The sequence below is a fragment of the Erythrolamprus reginae genome, chromosome 5 (assembly GCF_031021105.1).
Source record: "Erythrolamprus reginae isolate rEryReg1 chromosome 5, rEryReg1.hap1, whole genome shotgun sequence".
In the NCBI taxonomy this organism is placed as follows: Eukaryota; Metazoa; Chordata; class Lepidosauria; order Squamata; family Dipsadidae; genus Erythrolamprus; species Erythrolamprus reginae.
In genome coordinates, this window is record NC_091954.1 from 193812 (window position 1) to 212039 (window position 18228).

General features: G+C 47.8%; 1 protein-coding gene across 1 annotated transcript; it reads right to left on the reverse strand.

The window, feature by feature from the left end:
• Window positions 1-5318: 5318 nt before the first annotated feature.
• On the reverse strand, window positions 5319-16265 carry RGR (retinal G protein coupled receptor). Its single transcript, XM_070753915.1, has 7 exons — window positions 16194-16265; window positions 14712-14868; window positions 13327-13448; window positions 8325-8478; window positions 8045-8162; window positions 6675-6788; window positions 5319-5968 (listed from the first exon to the last, which is right to left on the reverse strand). The coding sequence occupies exons 1-7, from the start codon at window positions 16225-16227 to the stop codon at window positions 5825-5827; spliced, it is 843 nt and encodes a 280-aa protein (XP_070610016.1). The 5' UTR covers window positions 16228-16265; the 3' UTR covers window positions 5319-5824.
• Window positions 16266-18228: the final 1963 nt, after the last annotated feature.

The following is an 18228-nucleotide window of genomic DNA, read 5'->3' on the forward strand; positions in this document are numbered from 1 at the left end:
TGGATTAATTTAAACAGTGGGCTAATCCAAGTACAGTGGTACCTCTACTTAAGAACTTAACTCGTTCCGTGACCAGGTTCTTAGGTAGAAAAGTTTGTAAGTAGAAGCCATTTTTCCCATAGGAATCAATGTAAAAGGAAATAATGCGTGCAGACCCATTAGGAAAGAAATAAAAGCTCGGAATTTGGGTGGGAGGAGGAGGAGGAGGAAGAGGAGAAGGACAGTCGGTGCCCAGAGCAAAGGGAACGTTTCTTTTCTCTGAGCGCTGGCAGAAGTTTATTCCTTCTCCAAGTGCCCAGAGAAAGGAAAATGCTCCGTTCGCTCTGGGCTGCCAAAGCCTCCTTAAGCGCCACCGAAAGGCTCCTCTGGCAGCCCAGAAAAGCCCGAGATGGCAGGAAACTGGCCAGGCCTTTGTGCCGCTCTCACATTTCCTGGGAAATCTTTCCGGGTTCAGGTTCTTAAGTAGAAAATGATTCTTATGAAGAGGCAAAAAATTCTTATCTAGAAAAGTTCCTAAGTCGAGGCCTTCTTAAGTAGAGGGACCGCTGTATTGACTTTCATGTCTGAAGTTTGTATTGTGTGCTGTGTGTGTGTGTAAATAACCCTTCAGTGGGCTAGGACTGAGTTTCAGTCTAATAATGTTTCACAGGAAACGGCAAATCCACATTTGTTACCAGACATAATGATCAGCAGTGGACGAGAAGCAACTTCAGCACCACTAACTGGTGGACAGCGCACTTAAAAAAATGCTCCAGAATGATTTGTAGTGAACCATTGCCACCTAGTGGTGGATATATGTAATTGCAGATAAATCCATTTTACCTTTTGTAAATTAGGTACATACAGTATAAAAACAAGAAAAAATGCCCGTATGCAGATTCTTTTAAATACGTATAGCTCATTTAAAAGTCCTTGGCTACCACAATGTACATCATTAGGCCAGTCGCTTCTTTGCCCTGATCATCATTAATCTCATTTGACCTATAGCCCTATTTTTAAATATGCATTTTGAATGTGCACACATAGGACATTTATACCTACACATGAGTCTGGTTTTTTTGATCTCTTATCCAAAATAAGCGTTTAGCCTTACCTATATTTTATACATAAGTTGCATGCACTGCGCAGAATGATTTCCAGAGCTTGGGGTATGAACTTAGCACTGTGGGTTGTAGGCTTTTATCTTTTCAGAGGTTTTACCACTATGATGTTTGTCCATCGTATTCGAAGAGGACTTTGACATCTGGGGACATCAAGACGTGCGCGTGAAATGGATTAAAACGAGGGAGGGGTGAGCATGGCCAGCCTCACTCTCCCTTCCCAGGTTCTCTCCAATAGCAGGACAAGAGTCGGGACGGTGGGAGGTGGGCTGGGCACAGGGGGTGACCAGGGCATCTTCTTAGCATACCACATTGCTTGCAGAGACCGCCTGCATGACCGTTGACCTGTTATAGTAGGTTTCATACGCTCAGTCGGCCAGAATCTGCCTTCACATGCTTGGGGTAGACAAGGCCCTACCTCACCAGAGGTCAATGACCCAATGGCTACTCTCAGCCTAGTTTGGCCAGCCTGCCGGAACTGTTGCCTGGCTTATGGCCACTGCACGTGCTACAGCTATGGGGAGCCACCGGGCAGAGCTGGGGTGACAGGTGGGGAGCAAAGGTGAATGAGCCGCCCCAAAAGCTGCCCCATAACAAGCTGCCCCAAAAGGACACGGTGTTCCCTTGCACCAGAGGTGCTGCCCCCTCCCTGAGCACCCCCCCCCCCCTTTACCAGTATGTAGGGAAGGGAAAGGCCAGTGGGCAGTGGAGTGTAATGGGTGTCTGGAGGAGTCTTGGGCTTCATGAGCCACGACGTCTGCAGAGGTTCCAATGACACAGCTGTACGGAAGGGATGGTTTGCATCCTTCAAAGAGAGGGACGGGGCTGCTTGGCATTAAAGTCACAGATTCTCTGGGTAAACATTTAAACTGAGAATGAATTGATATGGCAGTCTAAAATTAACAGGGTTATCAGCGCCTGTAACATATACACTATGTTTGTGTGAGTAAGAGGACCGACCTCGCTGCCAGGGGAGTTCATTGATCCAAGAGGGGGCGAGGAGGGAGGGACAGCCGGGCACAGCTCAGGTTATGTGAACAGTAAACAACAGGGTCAGTCAAAGTGGACTCCATGCAAAGAGGGGGAGGAATAAACAGGGTGAATTAGAAATTCCAGCAACAGAGGGGCAGATATGAGGACCCTGGTGCCATTATGGGAACTTGGTGGGATGAAATCCATGAATGGAAGGTACAGCGAGAGGGATTCATTCATTCATTCATTCATTCATTCATTCATTCATTCATTCGTTCATTCATATTTATTCATTTATATTTATATTCTAATAAACGAATGAGTTTATCAGAAGGAACTCCTTATCTCTGGGCTGCTTCCCAAATGAGGTGAGCAGGGCCGCGATGCCAGCTGGGTGGTCCAAGAAGAATTAACTAGGAACTTGATATCTGACCTTGGACGATAATTAGGTGGCACAGAAAAACCTTTCTGCTTTATAAAATATTAGAATTATATGTTGAAACGGGCAAACTTCGGGTGCGTGTACTTATTTCTTGAAAGGCTGATTGTGGGGTCAGAACATTTGTATAATCTAATCAGTGAAGCTTTTTGGAAATAGTTTTTGATCCTTTTTCTCCTCTCCTCTCTCTTCTCTGACTCTCCATTCAAATTTGATTTTCAAATTTCCTTCTTTCTTTCCTCTCTCCTTTCCTCCCTTTCTCTCTCTCTTGACCTCTCTTCCTCCCTCCTCCTCTCACTCTCCCCTTCCCCCCTTGCCCCTTAATATTGCCCAAATGCTCCACAATAAAAAACGCACCCAGTTGTGTTCTGCCAACGGAATGCACATGTTTTGGGCAAGAAACCTCTGTGGTCCGAGCGGATGCCATTCTGACAGCTTCCCTCCCAGCTGCCTTCCAGATGTTCAGCTTAACGTGGAAGAGCAGAAGGGGGACCCCGCCTGCAGTTTTGTATGTTGTGTGCAGGATCGGCCTTGAGGGATTATTGTGGTCAGTTGTCGAGTCGGCTGTTCACATTCTCCCCCCCCTGGGGCGGACTCAAAACGTACGGAAATGTAAGCTTAAACTAGCCCCCTGTTCCGCCCTTTCCTACCCCAGGAACAAAGCTGCCCCAAATTCTCAGAACGGGAAGGGCGGGGGGCCTCCAATATGACTTCACCCCAAAGGTCAGCGACCGGAAGGGATTTCTCGGCTTTCCTGGAACAGAGAGTTTGAGGGAGCAGCCTGAGACCGCCCGCCGGTCAGTTAAGAGCTGTAAGAGGATTAAAGGGGCCAGAAGGGACGCCGGGAAAAAGAGAAGGGGCCATCCCATAACAGGCGGCTCCTTTGGGTGGACGGAATGGCTGTCCGGGGTGGGGGGGCAGCTCAAAACAGAGGGAGCGGTGTGGGAGGAAGGGCTTTGTTTTTGTTGTGCTTCGTTTTACATAACGCAGAATCTGTGCTGGGTTCATTACATTGATATCAACTGAAAACAATGGCATCCGGTCAGTAGAGGCTCAGCTCCAATCGGTCACTCCGACCCTGAATCAGAAGAGAGACGGAAGGGGCCTCCGGAGATCTTCCAGTCCAGCCCCTGCAGCCTCCCAGGCAAGGGGCCGTCCAACAGCTTCCAACTCCCACCTCTAACTGTCCCCTTCCTCTCAATTCCAGGTTTCGCTTCTTTCCTTCCTTAGTTTCCATCCAGGGTTTCTTGACCTGACTTCAGGGCAATAAGTTGGCCTGTTTGAAGCAGCCCCTCCTCTATTTGAATGCCCCTATCACTCCCCCCACCAATCCTTCTCTTTGTTAGACGAGGCAGGTCGAGTCCCTTCAATCATTCACCCCATTGTTTAGATCCCGGCCCCTTGTGTTGCCCTGCTCTGCACCCTTTCCACAGCCTCTGTTTCATATGGGGCTGACCAATCGCTTCGGTCTTGCAGGCCAGAGCCAGGAATGGTGCAGTGGTTGGACTGCAGGCCCCTTCAGCTGACTGCTACCTATATGGGGCAACTAAGACATCTCCCCCAGGCTTTCTTATATTTTATGTTTGGTATGTATGTGTTGTATGGTTTTTAACAGTTGGGGGTTTTTATATAATTTTTATTATTAGATTTGTTCCATTGTTATACTGTGTTTATTATTGTTGTCAGCTGCCCCGAGTCTTCGGAGAGGGGCGGCATACAAATCTAATAAATTATTATTATTATTATTATTATTATTATCATTATTATTATTACCTGTGGTTCAGCATAATGGAACTGGGAAAGGTGCAAAAAAGGGCAACAAAACAACCAATGAAACGGAGCCCCCCCCTTAGGAAACCAGGTGGCAACGCCTCGGTCTCTTCAGCCTTGAAAGGTGGCGTTGAAGGGGGGACTTGGTCGAAGGGTATAAAATCCTGCAGGGGATAGAAAAGGTGGATAGAGGAAAAGTATTTTCTCTATCACAGAATACTAGGACGAGGGGCCCCTCCCTAAAGCTCACAGGTGAGAAAGGGAGGACAAATCAAGGGAAATATTTCTTCTTCCCCCAGAGGGTCCTTGGTTGATGGGATTCCCTTCCAGAAGAGGTCGTGACAGCTGTCAGTCTGGAGAGCTTCAAGGCAGGATGGGACAGATTCAGGGATGCCAAGTGTATCATGGGTGGTGACTGAAACAGATGTCCAAGTGCCACCTCTATGTTGGTTGAGGCAGGCAGGGTTCCCTTGGGTCCCATGTGTTGGGGGTTGAGGGAAAGGGAGGGGTTTGCCTTCTCTTTCTTGCGCAAGATCCCTCTGGACAATAGGGGGGCCACTGTGGGACACAGAATGCTGGACTCAACGGGCTTTGGCTTGATTCAGCAGGGCTCTTCCTAGGTTCTTATGTAGTTCAGGTCCCACCACCTGCTCAAAGTTGGTTCAGCCTTGCTACAAAAACACTAGGAAGCCGTAGATAAGTCTTAGGTGCTGTTGCTGTTGCCTCCATTGGGTAGAAGCAGGGAAGGCAGCCCGAGCAGAGGGGTCAGCCCAGACTACTCTCATCTCCAGATAACCTAGAAAAAGCTGAAGGGGGGCGGGGGGGATCCTCCCTTCTTGCATCCCAGTCACTCCCTCCCCCTCCCCTGTTTCTCGAGAGGAGGCCCATCCTCTGTGGGGGGAAGAAGAAGGCAGCCAGACCCACCGGTGGCCCCTGAGCCACAGCCACAGATGGACGGAGAGGGAGTGGGGGAGGGTGGGGACATAGTAGGCGGAGGGATGAACGCTGGGAAGGACATCAGCACAAAGCGACTCTTTTAATAACAGAGCAGACAGTGAGGGGGGGGATGTGGGTGGCCGGGATCCTATTTTGATGCCCAGTTGCAGCTATTATGACCCTTCACTCAGTAACTGCTCAAAGTTCCAACATCTGTCACACTCGCGACCGGGGTCACACCGTCCCCTTGTGGGGACCTTCCGACAGGCAAAGTCAACGGCAAAGGCGGATCCTTCACTTAGCGAAGGCAATGCTGCCACGGTAACAACTGCAGGGACTCACTTGACAAGAATGGTCATAAAACGGGGCAGGATTCACTCAACAACAGCCTCGTTTAGCAGCAGGCGTTTCAGGCTCAGTCGTGGTCACATCTCGAGGACTCTCTGTATCGGGGTGGGGGTGGGGAGGGGCTTAGCGCGTAGCAGGAAACCCACCTTTGGCGCCCAGAAGGCTCTTCTTGGTCAACGGACGCATTCTGCTCTCTGTGTCGTCACACGTTCTGGCCTGAGCCCCCCACCCCCACCCCCATCCATGCCCAGAACGTGGATTAATTGATTTTGTCATCAGTTTTGGGTTTCTCCCTTTTTTCCCCCGTGAGAAGCTGCCACAGCCCCCCGCGGAAGTTCTCGTTCCCCAAGGCGTAGATGAAGGCGTTGAAGGTGGGCGAAGTCTTGGCCATCAGCGCAGGGATCTGTGGGGAAAAGCCACACCGCCACCACCATCACCACCACCACCTCCACCCTCGTTTCCTTTGAACATTGCAGGTCTGGTCGCCTCCCGTTGGCCCCTGTGGTTTCTGGCCTTTTTATCGGAGGGGTTCATAGAGCTTCCCATAGATTAACAGAGTTGGGTCCCCTTTGTTCAAGGGGGTCCAGGGAAAGGGGGGGTCTTGCCTTCTCCTTCTGCTCAAGGTCCCCATGGACAATTGGGGGGCCACTGTGGGGCACAGAAGGCTGGACTCGATGGGCTTTGGCCCGATTCAGCAGGGCTCCTCTTAGGTCCTTATGGAAGGGACCTCGTAGGCCATCTAGTCCACCCTCCCTCCCATCCAAGCAGGAGACCCTCACCAGGGAGGGCAAAGCTATGGAGATGGCACACGGAGCCACATCTGCCGGCATGCCAGCTGTTGCTCTAATTAATCTGCATTGCACATGTGGTGATTTTTGGCTTGCGCAGAGGCTCAGGGGGGGGGGCATTTTCGGCCTCTGGGGAGGGGGAGGGGAAGCCATTTTTGCAGGTAGTAACACCTGGGCTATCTCAGCCCAACAACGGAAAACCCAGATCACATCAAGAGATTGAAGTTGAAGGCAACCACAAAAGAGGGCAACATTTCAGGGGGAGTGGGCTTTTACACCCCCCCAACCACCTTCAGGGCCTCGTACCATTTTCTTACTTACCATCAAGATTTTGGGGGAGACGAGTGCTACACTCTGAACTGCAGCGTAGATACTTAAGAGTGAATAGGGGCCCCAGCAGAGGACCAAAGATTTCACAGGCAAACTGGTGTTGAACTGGGGGAAGAAGAGCAAAGATTAGAGCCGTCTGTGAACTGTCAACATCAGACAATGAAGTCAGATAAGAGCCCTTCACTCCTCCACCCGAAACAGAATCCCCTGCGAGACTAGACTTTCAATCCTCCTGGGTCTTGAAAGCTTAGAACTAAGACGCCTTAAACATGACCTAAGCATCGCCCTCAAGATTATATGCTGCAACGTCCTGCCTGTCAAAGACTACTTCAGCTTCAACCACAACAACACAAGAGCATGCAACAGATTCAAGCTCAATATTAACAGCTCCAAACTTGACTGTAAAAAATATGACTTTAGTAATTGAGTTGTCAAAGTGTGGAACTCATTACCGGGCTCTGTGGTGTCATCCCCAAACCCCCAAAACTTCACCCTTAGACTATCCTTGGTTGACCTCACCCGATTCCTAAGAGGTCAGTAAGGGGGCGTGCATAAGTGCACCAGTGTGCCTTCTGTCCCCTGTCCTATTCTTTCTCTTATATTTCTACTAATTACATGTAGATGTTTATGAACTCTACTGTTTCTTCCATATTATTCCTATATCTTTTCTTCTAATCTTCCATTGATATATTTTACTATGATTATATCCTCTGAAACAAACAAACGAAAGAAAGAAAGAAAGAAAGAAAGAAAGAAAGAAAGAAAGAGAGAAAATAAGTGGGGGGGGGGTTTCTGGATGGATTGTGGCTGCAAGTGTTTTTCTGAAGAGTTCAGAAAAGTCCTGTCTCTTCCTCCTGTGGCTGCCGTTTCTTGAAATTTCTTACACTGGGGGGGTCGGACCCTCTTCGCTTTGGGTTTCGCCGCTTCTGCCCACTGTGCAGAGTCACAACAATAGCTTCCCCTGAACCAGTCCAAACCAGTAGGATCCCACCAGGGGCGGATAGCTAGTGCTGCTGCAACTGTTGCACACGAAGCAAAAAATACAAGAAACGGTGGCGGTGCCTGAGGGACTGACACTGGAGTGGTTGCACGCAAATGTTATGATCTGGCGGCAGCTACCGGTGTGCAGTCCACTACCACATTGGTTCCAAACCCGCTACGGAATCCCACTCCTGCACCCGATGTGTCTCCAGATGGATGGAATGGGGCACACCCCGTCGCCTGACGCTCGATGAAGCTGAAAACACCCCACTGGGGCGAGATAGACGCCGCGTCAACGCTACGGAGATCAGAAGACTCAAGTCAACCAAGGCCTAGCTTGGCTTGGCTGGCAGCCTCTCTAGGCAGCGGTGTTTTCTTACCTTCAATTGTCCCGTTTTCCTGAATTTGTTATCAATGGTTTGACAGGACATCAAAATGATGAAAATCGGGATCACAAAATTGAACAGCACCAGAGGAATAAGGAAGGTGATGTAATTCCTGCGGGGGGTGAAAAACAAGGAGTGGCCCAATGATGCTTTGCAATGAGTCCTGACGTCGTCAAGGATCTGAGCATCTCCATAAAACAGACGCCGGAAGAATAAAGCCTGACGCCGAGGGCTGAAAGCTGCACCCTAAATAGGCCCCGTAAGAAAGACCTACCTGTCTCCTTTGGTGTAGTCCAAAGTGCAACAGGTCCTCAGGGGCTCATAATCATAGGCCCCCCATCCCAGGAGGGGCATCGCGGACCAAAAGCCAGCGAAACACCAAGAAAACAGCCCCAAGGTCAACGCCGAATTCCACTGTAATTTCTGCCCTGCGAGAGAAAAATGAGGGGGGGGCATCAACTTGCAGTGGGATCACAATGCAGGAAGGGAGGGAGGGGAGGGAGGGAGGGGGGGCAGCCTCTCCAGATTTTCCCTGAGGGCAGACTCTGTTTTGGGAAGGGGCTCTGGGGAGGAAGCTCCGGAAACATCAAGGTGGACTATTCTAGGGGGGTGGAAAGGCCTTAACCGTGAGTGAGGGGCCTCCACCTGCAGGGCTCCCAAATTGGGAGAGGAGACCCTGGCGCAGAGAGAGAGGCCCCAGTCAACCTCTCCATCGGGGTTTGGTGAGGGCTGCTGGTGTGTGGTGTGTGTCTGCTTTTGTGTAGTTTCCAAGTTGCCCAAGTCTCAGCGTCCCAATAAACACCCGAGAAACAATTCAGAGTCCAAACTTTGGCCGCCTTCCAAGTTTCAATTTATTGACCTCCTTTTATGAACAAAGGATGTCCTTGAATCTCCTGGATGGAATTTGTTGTGGATAGTATTTCTCCCCCCCACCTTGCGCAACCACACCGCCCCGATTCCCACAGAACGGCTCTAGTATCTCCGGGACCGCCTTCTGCCGCACGAATCCCAGCGACCGGTCAGGTCCCACAGAGTCGCCCTTCTCCGGGTCCCGTCGACTAAACAATGTTGTCTGGCGGGACCCAGGGGAAGAGCCTTCTCTGTGGCGGCCCCAACCTTCTGGAACCAGCTCCCCCTTAGAGATCAGGATTGCCCCCACCCTCCTTGCCTTTCACAAACTCCTTAAAACCCACCTCTGCCGTCAGGCATGGGGGAATTGAGACATCTCCCCCAGGCTTATATAGCTTTATGTATAGTATGCTCCTTTCCGAGCAACTGAGTAATGGTCTGAGACTAAGGGGCTTAGAAGCAGTGCCTTTGTCATGGTCAGACCATTTTCTACTACGGCTTGACTTCCTGGCTCCAATCCTTCCCCGCAGTGAGGCGGAACCAATTAAGATGTTCCGCCCCAGACGCCTGATGGACCCAGAGGGCTTTCAGATGGCGCTTGGGGTTATACCAGAGGCACTTGTCCACAGTTCGGCAGAGTCTCTTGCGAAAGCCTGGAACGAGGCTGCAGCAGAGGCCCTTGACCGGATTGCGCCTTTGCGACCTCTCCGTGGCGCTAGACCCCGTAGAGCTCCATGGTTCAACGAGGAGCTCCGGGAGTTGAAACGCCAGAAGAGACGTCTAGAGAAGCGATGGAGGAAGAGTAGGTCTGAATCTAATCGAACACTTGTAAGAGCTTTTATTAAGACTTACAAAGTGGCGCTCAAGGCGGCAAGATGCGCGTACCATGCCGCCTTGATTGCATCAGCGGAATCCCGCCCGGCCGCTCTGTTTAGGGTGACCCGCTCCCTTCTTAATCAGGGGGGAGTTGGGGAGCCCTTGCAGAGTAGTGCCGAGGACTTTAACTCGTTTTTCGCTGATAAAGTCGCTCGGATTCGGGCCGACCTCGACTCCAATTGTATAGCAGAGTCGACTGACAACGAGTCAGTCGAGGTGACTGGGGCACGTACTTGTCCACCTGTCTGGGAAGAGTTTGATCTGGTGACACCTGATGAAGTGGACAAGGCCATTGGAGCTGTGAGTTCCGCCACCTGTTTACTGGATCCGTGTCCCTCCTGGTTGGTCTCGGCCAGCAGGGAGGTGACACGGAGCTGGGCCCAGGAGATTACCAACGCTTCCTTGGGGAGGGGAGTTTTTCCATCACTCTATAAAGAAGCGCTTGTGCGCCCCCTCCTCAAGAAGCCCTCCCTGGACCCAGCTGTGCTTAATAACTACCGTCCAGTCTCCAACCTTCCCTTTATGGGGAAGGTTGTTGAGAAGGTGGTGGCACTCCAGCTCCAGCGGTCCTTGGAAGAAGCCGATTATCTAGGTCCCCAGCAGTCGGGTTTCAGGCCTGGTTACAGCACGGAAACCGCTTTGGTCGCGTTGATGGATGATCTCTGGCGGGCCCGGGACAGGGGTTTATCCTCTGTCCTGGTGCTCCTTGACCTCTCAGCAGCTTTCGATACCATCGACCATGGTATCCTTCTGCGCCGGCTGGAGGGGTTGGGAGTGGGAGGCACTGTTCTTCAGTGGTTCTCCTCCTACCTCTCTGGCCGGTTGCAGTCGGTGTTAGTGGGGGGACAGAGGTCGACTCCTAGGTCTCTCCCTTGTGGGGTGCCTCAGGGGTCGGTCCTCTCCCCCCTGCTATTTAACATCTACATGAAACCGCTGGGTGAGATCATCCAAGGACATGGGGTGAGGTATCATCAATATGCCGATGATACCCAGCTTTACATCTCCACCCCATGCCCAGTCAACGAAGCGGTGGAAGTGATGTGCCGGTGCCTGGAGGCTGTTGGGGCCTGGATGGGTGTCAACAGACTCAAACTCAACCCGGATAAGACGGAGTGGCTGTGGGTTTTGCCTCCCAAGGACAACTCCATCTGTCCGTCCATTACCCTGGGGGGGGGAATTATTGACCCCCTCAGAGAGGGTCCGCAACTTGGGCGTCCTCCTCGATCCACAGCTCACATTAGAACAACATCTCGCAGCTGTGGCGAGGGGGACGTTTGCCCAGGTTCGCCTGGTGCACCAGTTGCGGCCCTATCTGGACCAGGACTCACTGCTCACAGTCACTCATGCCCTCATCACCTCGAGGTTCAACTACTGTAATGCTCTCTACATGGGGCTACCTTTGAAAAGTGTTCGGAAACTCCAGATCGTGCAGAATGCAGCTGCGAGAGCAGTCATGGGCTTACCCAGGTATGCCCATGTTTCACCATCACTCCGCAGTCTGCACTGGCTGCCGATCAGTTTCCGGTCACAATTCAAAGTGTTGGTTATGACCTTTAAAGCCCTTCATGGCACTGGACCAGAATATCTCCGAGACCGCCTCCTGCCGCACGAATCCCAGTGACCAATTAGGTCCCACAGAGTGGGCCTTCTCCGGGTCCCGTCAACTAAGCAATGTCGGTTGGCGGGCCCCAGGGGAAGAGCCTTCTCTGTGGCGGCACCGGCCCTCTGGAACCAACTCCCCCCGGAGATTAGAACTGCCCCTACTCTTCCTGCCTTCCGTAAACTTCTTAAAACCCACCTTTGCCGTCAGGCATGGGGGAATTGAAACATCCCCCCACTGGGCACGTTGAATTTATATATGGTATGCTTGTGTGTGAGTCTGTTAGTTTGTGGGTTTTTTTTAAATCTTTAAAATTTTAAATTGTTGATTACTTATGATTTGTCTTTTTACATGTTGTGAGCCGCCCCGAGTCTTCGGAGAGGGGCGGCATACAAATCCAAGTAATAATAAATGCTTGTTTCGTTTGTTTTTTAAAATAATGGGTTTTTAAGATATTTTTAAAATATTAGATTTGTTTATCGTATACTGTTTTATTGTTGTTGTGAGCTGCCCCGAGTCTGCGGAGAGGGGCTGCATACAAATATAATAATAATAATAATAATAATAATAATAATAATAATAATAATAATAATAATAATAACAATAAAATAAAATAAAATAAAATAAAATAAAATAAATAATTGGGGCAGGCTGAAGTCTCCAATTTGCTACACAATCAGCCAGTTGTCAGGTGCAAAGGAGCAGGAGCACCGGTGAAATTCCAGCGATGGGGATTTGTTGCCCAAGCCTGGACACAAGAGTCCAATCAACTAAACTGGCACTAAATAAGAGTCGATTGAGTTCAAGAGGGATTGGACTTGCAGTGATTCCAGGCTGATGTCTCTCTTAACTCCTCCTCTTCCAGCCTCTGTGTCCACTTCTCCTGGAGTACCAACCTCTACGGTATGATCTGGGGCTCTTTGGGGCCAGGGAGGTCTTGGGTGTTTAGGAATGGAAAAGATGTTCCCCTCAGCCAACTCTTACCCAGTTCCGCACTTATTTTTGAAACACCCAATAGCCACGCCCCCTCCCTTTGCTCCTGATGTTTCAGCAGAATTTTCCCTCTGAAATAATTTGTGTAATAGCTACACAATTGCTTAGCTTGGTTTTTATTTTATTTAAGCCTAACACGTCTGGCTGGAAGAAAAATCTTGACAGTCACTAGATGGCACCAGAGGATTGGATATTTTAGAATCTCCTTGGTGCCCCCTACTGGTTATTTTGGTTTTCTGCAGCCCATATAGCTTAGTCTTCAGCTTATTATGCATCTAAATTGGGGTGAGGAATAAAATAAATATTAAATCGAAATGAAAATGGCACGGAGTACAGGAAGGCATGGAAGCTTCCGGAGCCTTTTCAATTGGACTGGCAGAGATTTTAAGTGGCAAATTGGCCACAGGGATAAAACTGCCCAGCCTGAGGCATTTTAAGTGGCCTTTTTACAATTGGACTGACACTTACCAAGTTCTCCCTCTGAAATTAAGAGTGTTTATTGCCCACTAATTGCAGCTTCAAGTGCAGCCTTTTTTTAATCTTCAGATAACAACAATCACAATCACAATCATTCTACAACCTGAAGGGCATAACAAAGCAATGATACAGTAAATAGTTCTGAGTCCTACACGCTAAAGGAGGGTTCTTCAGCCATGGCAGCTTCAAGATGTGTGGACTTCAACTCCCAGAATTCCCCAGCCAGAAGACCTCTGGGAGAATCCCACAAATCTTAAAGAGGCCAAGGTTTGGAAATACATGTCGAAAGTTTCATCTCAAGGTGGCCTCCTTAAAGTCTGGGAAGTCTTATTTTTAAACTACTGCTCGGTCATCCTTCTAGATCATTTAATGTACATGTGGCTTTTGGCCACTGTTCTCATTTTCTGTATGTCCAGCTACCCATAAATTATGCAACTAATACATTTTTTAAAAGAAAATAATACCCCGCCAGAGGACTTACTGGAGCAATATTGATGATATCGGTCCCATGCAATGGCAGCCATACAATTAATGCTCGTTAGGGCCGTTAAAAATCCTTGGAAGCCGTGAATTTGGCAGCCGTCGGAGCCGTAGGGCCAATATCTGGAAGGGAATTGAGGAGACGGGGGCGAAACAGGTCAGGAGGAGGACGTGGCTATTTTCTTTTTCTTTTCTCCAAAGATTGTCTTTTTTCTGGCCATGCTGGATGACCTCCAGGTGACAGCATCCAAAACTCACAGCTCGTGCTGCTCAAGAGAGTCATGAATCATATGTACAAGGCAATGTGAAAGTGTCTCATGTTTTCTCTGGTTCTGAGAGGGAGGAAGCGTGTTCTAAACACGGGAACCAGGAAACAAAGTCAAAGCTCCCTGGCTGGTGCTGTGAATGGTCCACATCCGACTCAGCTGGTCATGGATTTTGAGGACCAAGAGACGGAGGAGTACTGACATCGCAGGCCAGCGTTCTCGCCATCTGAGTCTGAGAGTGAGAGTGAAGGAGAATCGGAGACTGAGGAACCACCAGAGACTGTAGAACCCCCAGTTAGGGTAATGTCTGAGTCAGAGGACGATGGGGACTTTGAGGACCCTCTCTTAGATGCAAGGGTCAGAAGAGAGAGAGGGAGGCATGAATATCTCTCTAGAAGGGGGTCTAGATGTTGACTAGATCTATGGGACATTTGGCCAGACCTTCTCTCTCTATATATATAGGAGAGGCCGATGGGAGGTTCTGAGATGCCTCCTGAGATATTTAAAACAAAAAAGAATGGGTCCTTAAATTTTTTTGGGCTACCTCCAGCTTCTCCTTTGCAAATACCTCTTCCTGCGAGTTTGGTTTGCTTTTCTGGAGCCACTTTTGAATGTCTGAATGGGCTCTTGAAGGAGATCAATCAGAACAGAGCTGGAAAGGATCTTGGAGGTTTTAATTTAATTTAATTTAATTTGCTGCCCGATCCCATGGGACTCAGGGAGGCTTACAGCAATAACGGCAATAAAGTCTTGCAGTCTGTTGTGGCTTCTCAGTTCAACATTTTTTGGGCCTCCTTTGGGTGCATTTTGGCTTTCCTGATTCTCTGGTGGTCTCCCATCCATCCGTTGACCAGCTCTGACCTGCTCAGTGTTTTTAAGACCAGCTGAGCCCTTTTCTCACCGGCCACTTCTTGTCAATCCTACGGCAGAACTCCTCCCCAGAATAACCCGGTCCCCTCCCTTCCGCCTCCCCCCAGGCAGGAGCGACGTATCTCCAAATCAGCATGAAACCAGAGCCTGATACTTGCACCAAAGTGCCACAAAGTGAGCATCAGTTGGGAAACAACACGCAGCTCCCTGAAGGCCAAAATAGCCCTTTCTCCAAAGGAACAAAACCCACCTCAGGAAGCTGGAGAAAGCAGCGATGAAGGCGTTGAGGCAAATGCCGCAGTCGGACAAGGCCAGGTTGAGGATCAGGAAGTTGCCGGGGGTTTGAATCTCCTTGATCTTCCAGAAAGCAACGATGGTCAACACGTTCAGAGAGAATCCAAACAAAGCTAAAATAGGGGGAGGGGGAAAAAACACCCAAACGTTTCATTGTGATTTGTAATTGTGTCTCGGATCCTCACACCAGGTTGATCAGCACAACCCTAAACAACAACAAAGGTATAAAACTCTGCAGCTTCGTTTATTTAGAATAGAATAGAAATAATATAGAAATATAGAAATATAGAAATATAGAAATATAGAAATATAGAAATATAGAAATATAGAAATATAGAAATTAGAAATATAGAAATATAGAAATATAGAAATATAGAAATATAGAAATATAGAAATATAGAAATATAGAAATATAGAAATATAGAAATATAGAAATATAGAAATATAGAAATATAGAAATATAGAAGTATAGAAGTATAGAAGTATAGAAGTATAGAAGTATAGAAATATAGAAATATAGAAATATAGAAATATAGAAATATAGAAATATAGAAATATAGAAATATAGAAATATAGAAATATAGAAATATAGAAATATAGAAATATAGAAATATAGAAATATAGAAATATAGAAATATAGAAATATAGAAATATAGAAATATAGAAATATAGAAATAGAATAGAATTCATTCATTGGCCAAGTGTGATAGGAGACACAAGGAATTTGTCTTTGGTGCAGATGCTCTCAATGTACATAAAAGAAAAAGAGACATTTGTCAAGAATCAGGAGATAAAAAACACTTAGTGATTGTCATAGGGGTCAACAAGACACAACAAATCGTAACAAATCCAAATAAATTTAAATATTTTAAAAAGTTTAAAAAGAACCCCAATATACTAACAAGCACACACACAAACATACCATGCATAAATTGTACATGCCCGGGGGAGGTGTTTCAGTTCCCCCATGCCTGACGGCAAATTTAATATATGCAATATTAATATAAGTGGTAAGGATACAAGCAACAGGTTACAGTCATTCAGTCCTAAGTAGCAGGAGGTGGGTGATAGCAATGAGGAGTACTGTATATACAAATTAACTTGTATATATCTTATGTAGATTAAATATGCAGGATAGTATGGAAAATATACATTTTCTGTCAATGAAACGTTTATGAATTCTTCATCTGACCAAGTTCCACCCCCCAAAATAAATAAATAATCCAGGCTGTATTACTTAGATGAAGTCCTTGCTATAAACTCTGTCCAAACAGAAACTATTTTTTTTGCTTAGCAATAACAACAACAACAACAACAATAGTAATAATACATTAGATTTGTATGCTGCCCCGCTCTGAAGACTCGGGGAGACAATGTAATTTCAGGAAGAAGACCTGGATCCAGTTTGGGTCTATGTCGCATAAGCCTCCTACCTTACCTTCCGTCAGCATCACTATGCCAAAGCCCATCATTTCGGACTCTGTAAATCCTTCTGGAAGAACGTCAGGGGCCGGCATCTTTGGAGCTGTGAAACCGGACTAACCTAGACGGTACTTTGTCTGTTGCTCTTCTCTCTCTCTCTCCTGTCTCTTCTCTTCCTCCCTCCCTCTCTCCTCCTCTTTCTCTCTCTCTGTCTGTCTCTTTTGCTCTGTCTCTCTCTCTCTGTGTCGCTCCTGTCTCTTCTCCCTCTCTCCCTCCCTCTCTCCTCCTCTTTCTGCCCTTTTGCCCTTCCAAACCCCAAGGCAATTGCCTTCCGAAAGTGTTTGGCTCCTGCCAAATTGAGCTCTTTTGAAAAGAAGGCACAGCACCAACCCTCTGCTTTCCCTTCCCCAGACTCTCTCGTTCACGAAAGAGAGAGAGAAACAGCCACAGCTTGCAGGACCTGGAACTAGCTCGGGTGTGTGGGTGGGTGTGGGTGTGACTGTCGGTTCAGGAGCGTGTATTTGTTGTGGACACAATAGGCTGTCTCTGGGATCACAGGGGTGGGCACTTTGTTTGAAAAGAGGGGCAGCCAGCACCTGTGTTTTGCTATGTTTATTAAGCAGTGTTTTCGCTAGAGGTGAACTATTTCTGAGCAAGAGTTGGACTTCAAAGTTTCTTGAAGGAAACGTAACTTTGGGTGATTCCGGGCAGGGTTTTTTTTGGCCGTCTTATGAAACTAGTTTGCCAGTCTGTTCTTGAGAATTATTTTTTCTGACTCCCAAACCTGGAATTTCAGCTGGTCCCCATTCAGGACCCACCTTCCTCAACCTCCGAGATCAACCAGATCAGCCAGAGGGTTTTGCCATCTGGAGTTCAAAACTTGCATTTAACATATTATACAAAGTTAAAAGGGGGAAAAAACCTTCTGTAATGCATTTGGATAAACCAAAGAGAGGAAACAGGCTTCCAAAATGAGAACCACGAAGGTCGTGTCTCGGATATGACAGAGATTAATTTACATATGCAGATTGAAATTGAAAATCTTTACAGGTTAACATTGACCCCAAGGCATTTTACGGCAGCCAGAGTGGATGGTTCCGTTGCCCACCCAGGTATCTGTTTCCCTGGTAATCTTTTAAAGGATTGTGGCCCTTCCAGTGAGGCGGCCGGACTAGATGACCTCTAGGGTCCCTTCCAACCCCGTGAGCCTAAGATTTAAGTGGCAGGCAAAGACTCTGCCTTTAAGCAAGCTTCCCAAATAAAGGACTCTTTTTGCACCGCGTAATGCCAAGCTCTCCGGTCCAGCAGGCTTTCTAGGACTTTGTGTAGCTTCAAATCTAATTCTGAATATTTCACCAAAGTAGTTTAGGTTCCTACTTTGAATGCAGAAGCAGAAAGAGCAAAGAATATTTTCATTAAAGACCATCAGGAATCTTTAGTTAAGATGGTGGAATAGAGCTTTGGTAAATAAATGTATCAACAAAAAAAAAAATATTCATTTCTTGAACCCCCTGACCAATCTAAATGCTTTTACAACAGTCAACGATGCTGTAATGTTCCTTTGCCTTCAAGTGAACTATTTCTGCCTCATGTACTTTTTTCTCTGCCTTCAGGGAAAATCTATCCAGAAATTGGATTTTTTTTTTTGGGTTGCTGCACCACTTAATGTCTCCTCTATGAATTCACAGAGAGAACATCTTTATTGGCTTGGACAGAAGTAGAAAGGTCAAATCGCTTGTTAGCAAAGGGGAAAGAAAATTATATTGTTAAGGGGGTGGAAGGGACGTGGTCAGGATTATTGTTATTGTTTGTCCTGCCTCTGAAATAATCTCCCTGGGGTGAAGGTGCCTGATTCTTCAAGGCTTCTGGCTCCTGGATCCGGTGGAGGGTTCTTGCTTGAGTCTTGCTTAGACTGCGCAATTGGCAACGGGATGGCTTTGGCTTCCTTTCCGATGCTTCTTGGGGAAAAACAGGCGTTGGAGTCATTTGTCTGGAATGAGGCTATAGGATCTCCTGCCATGGGTAATGGGTTGGATCATAAGATCACCAAG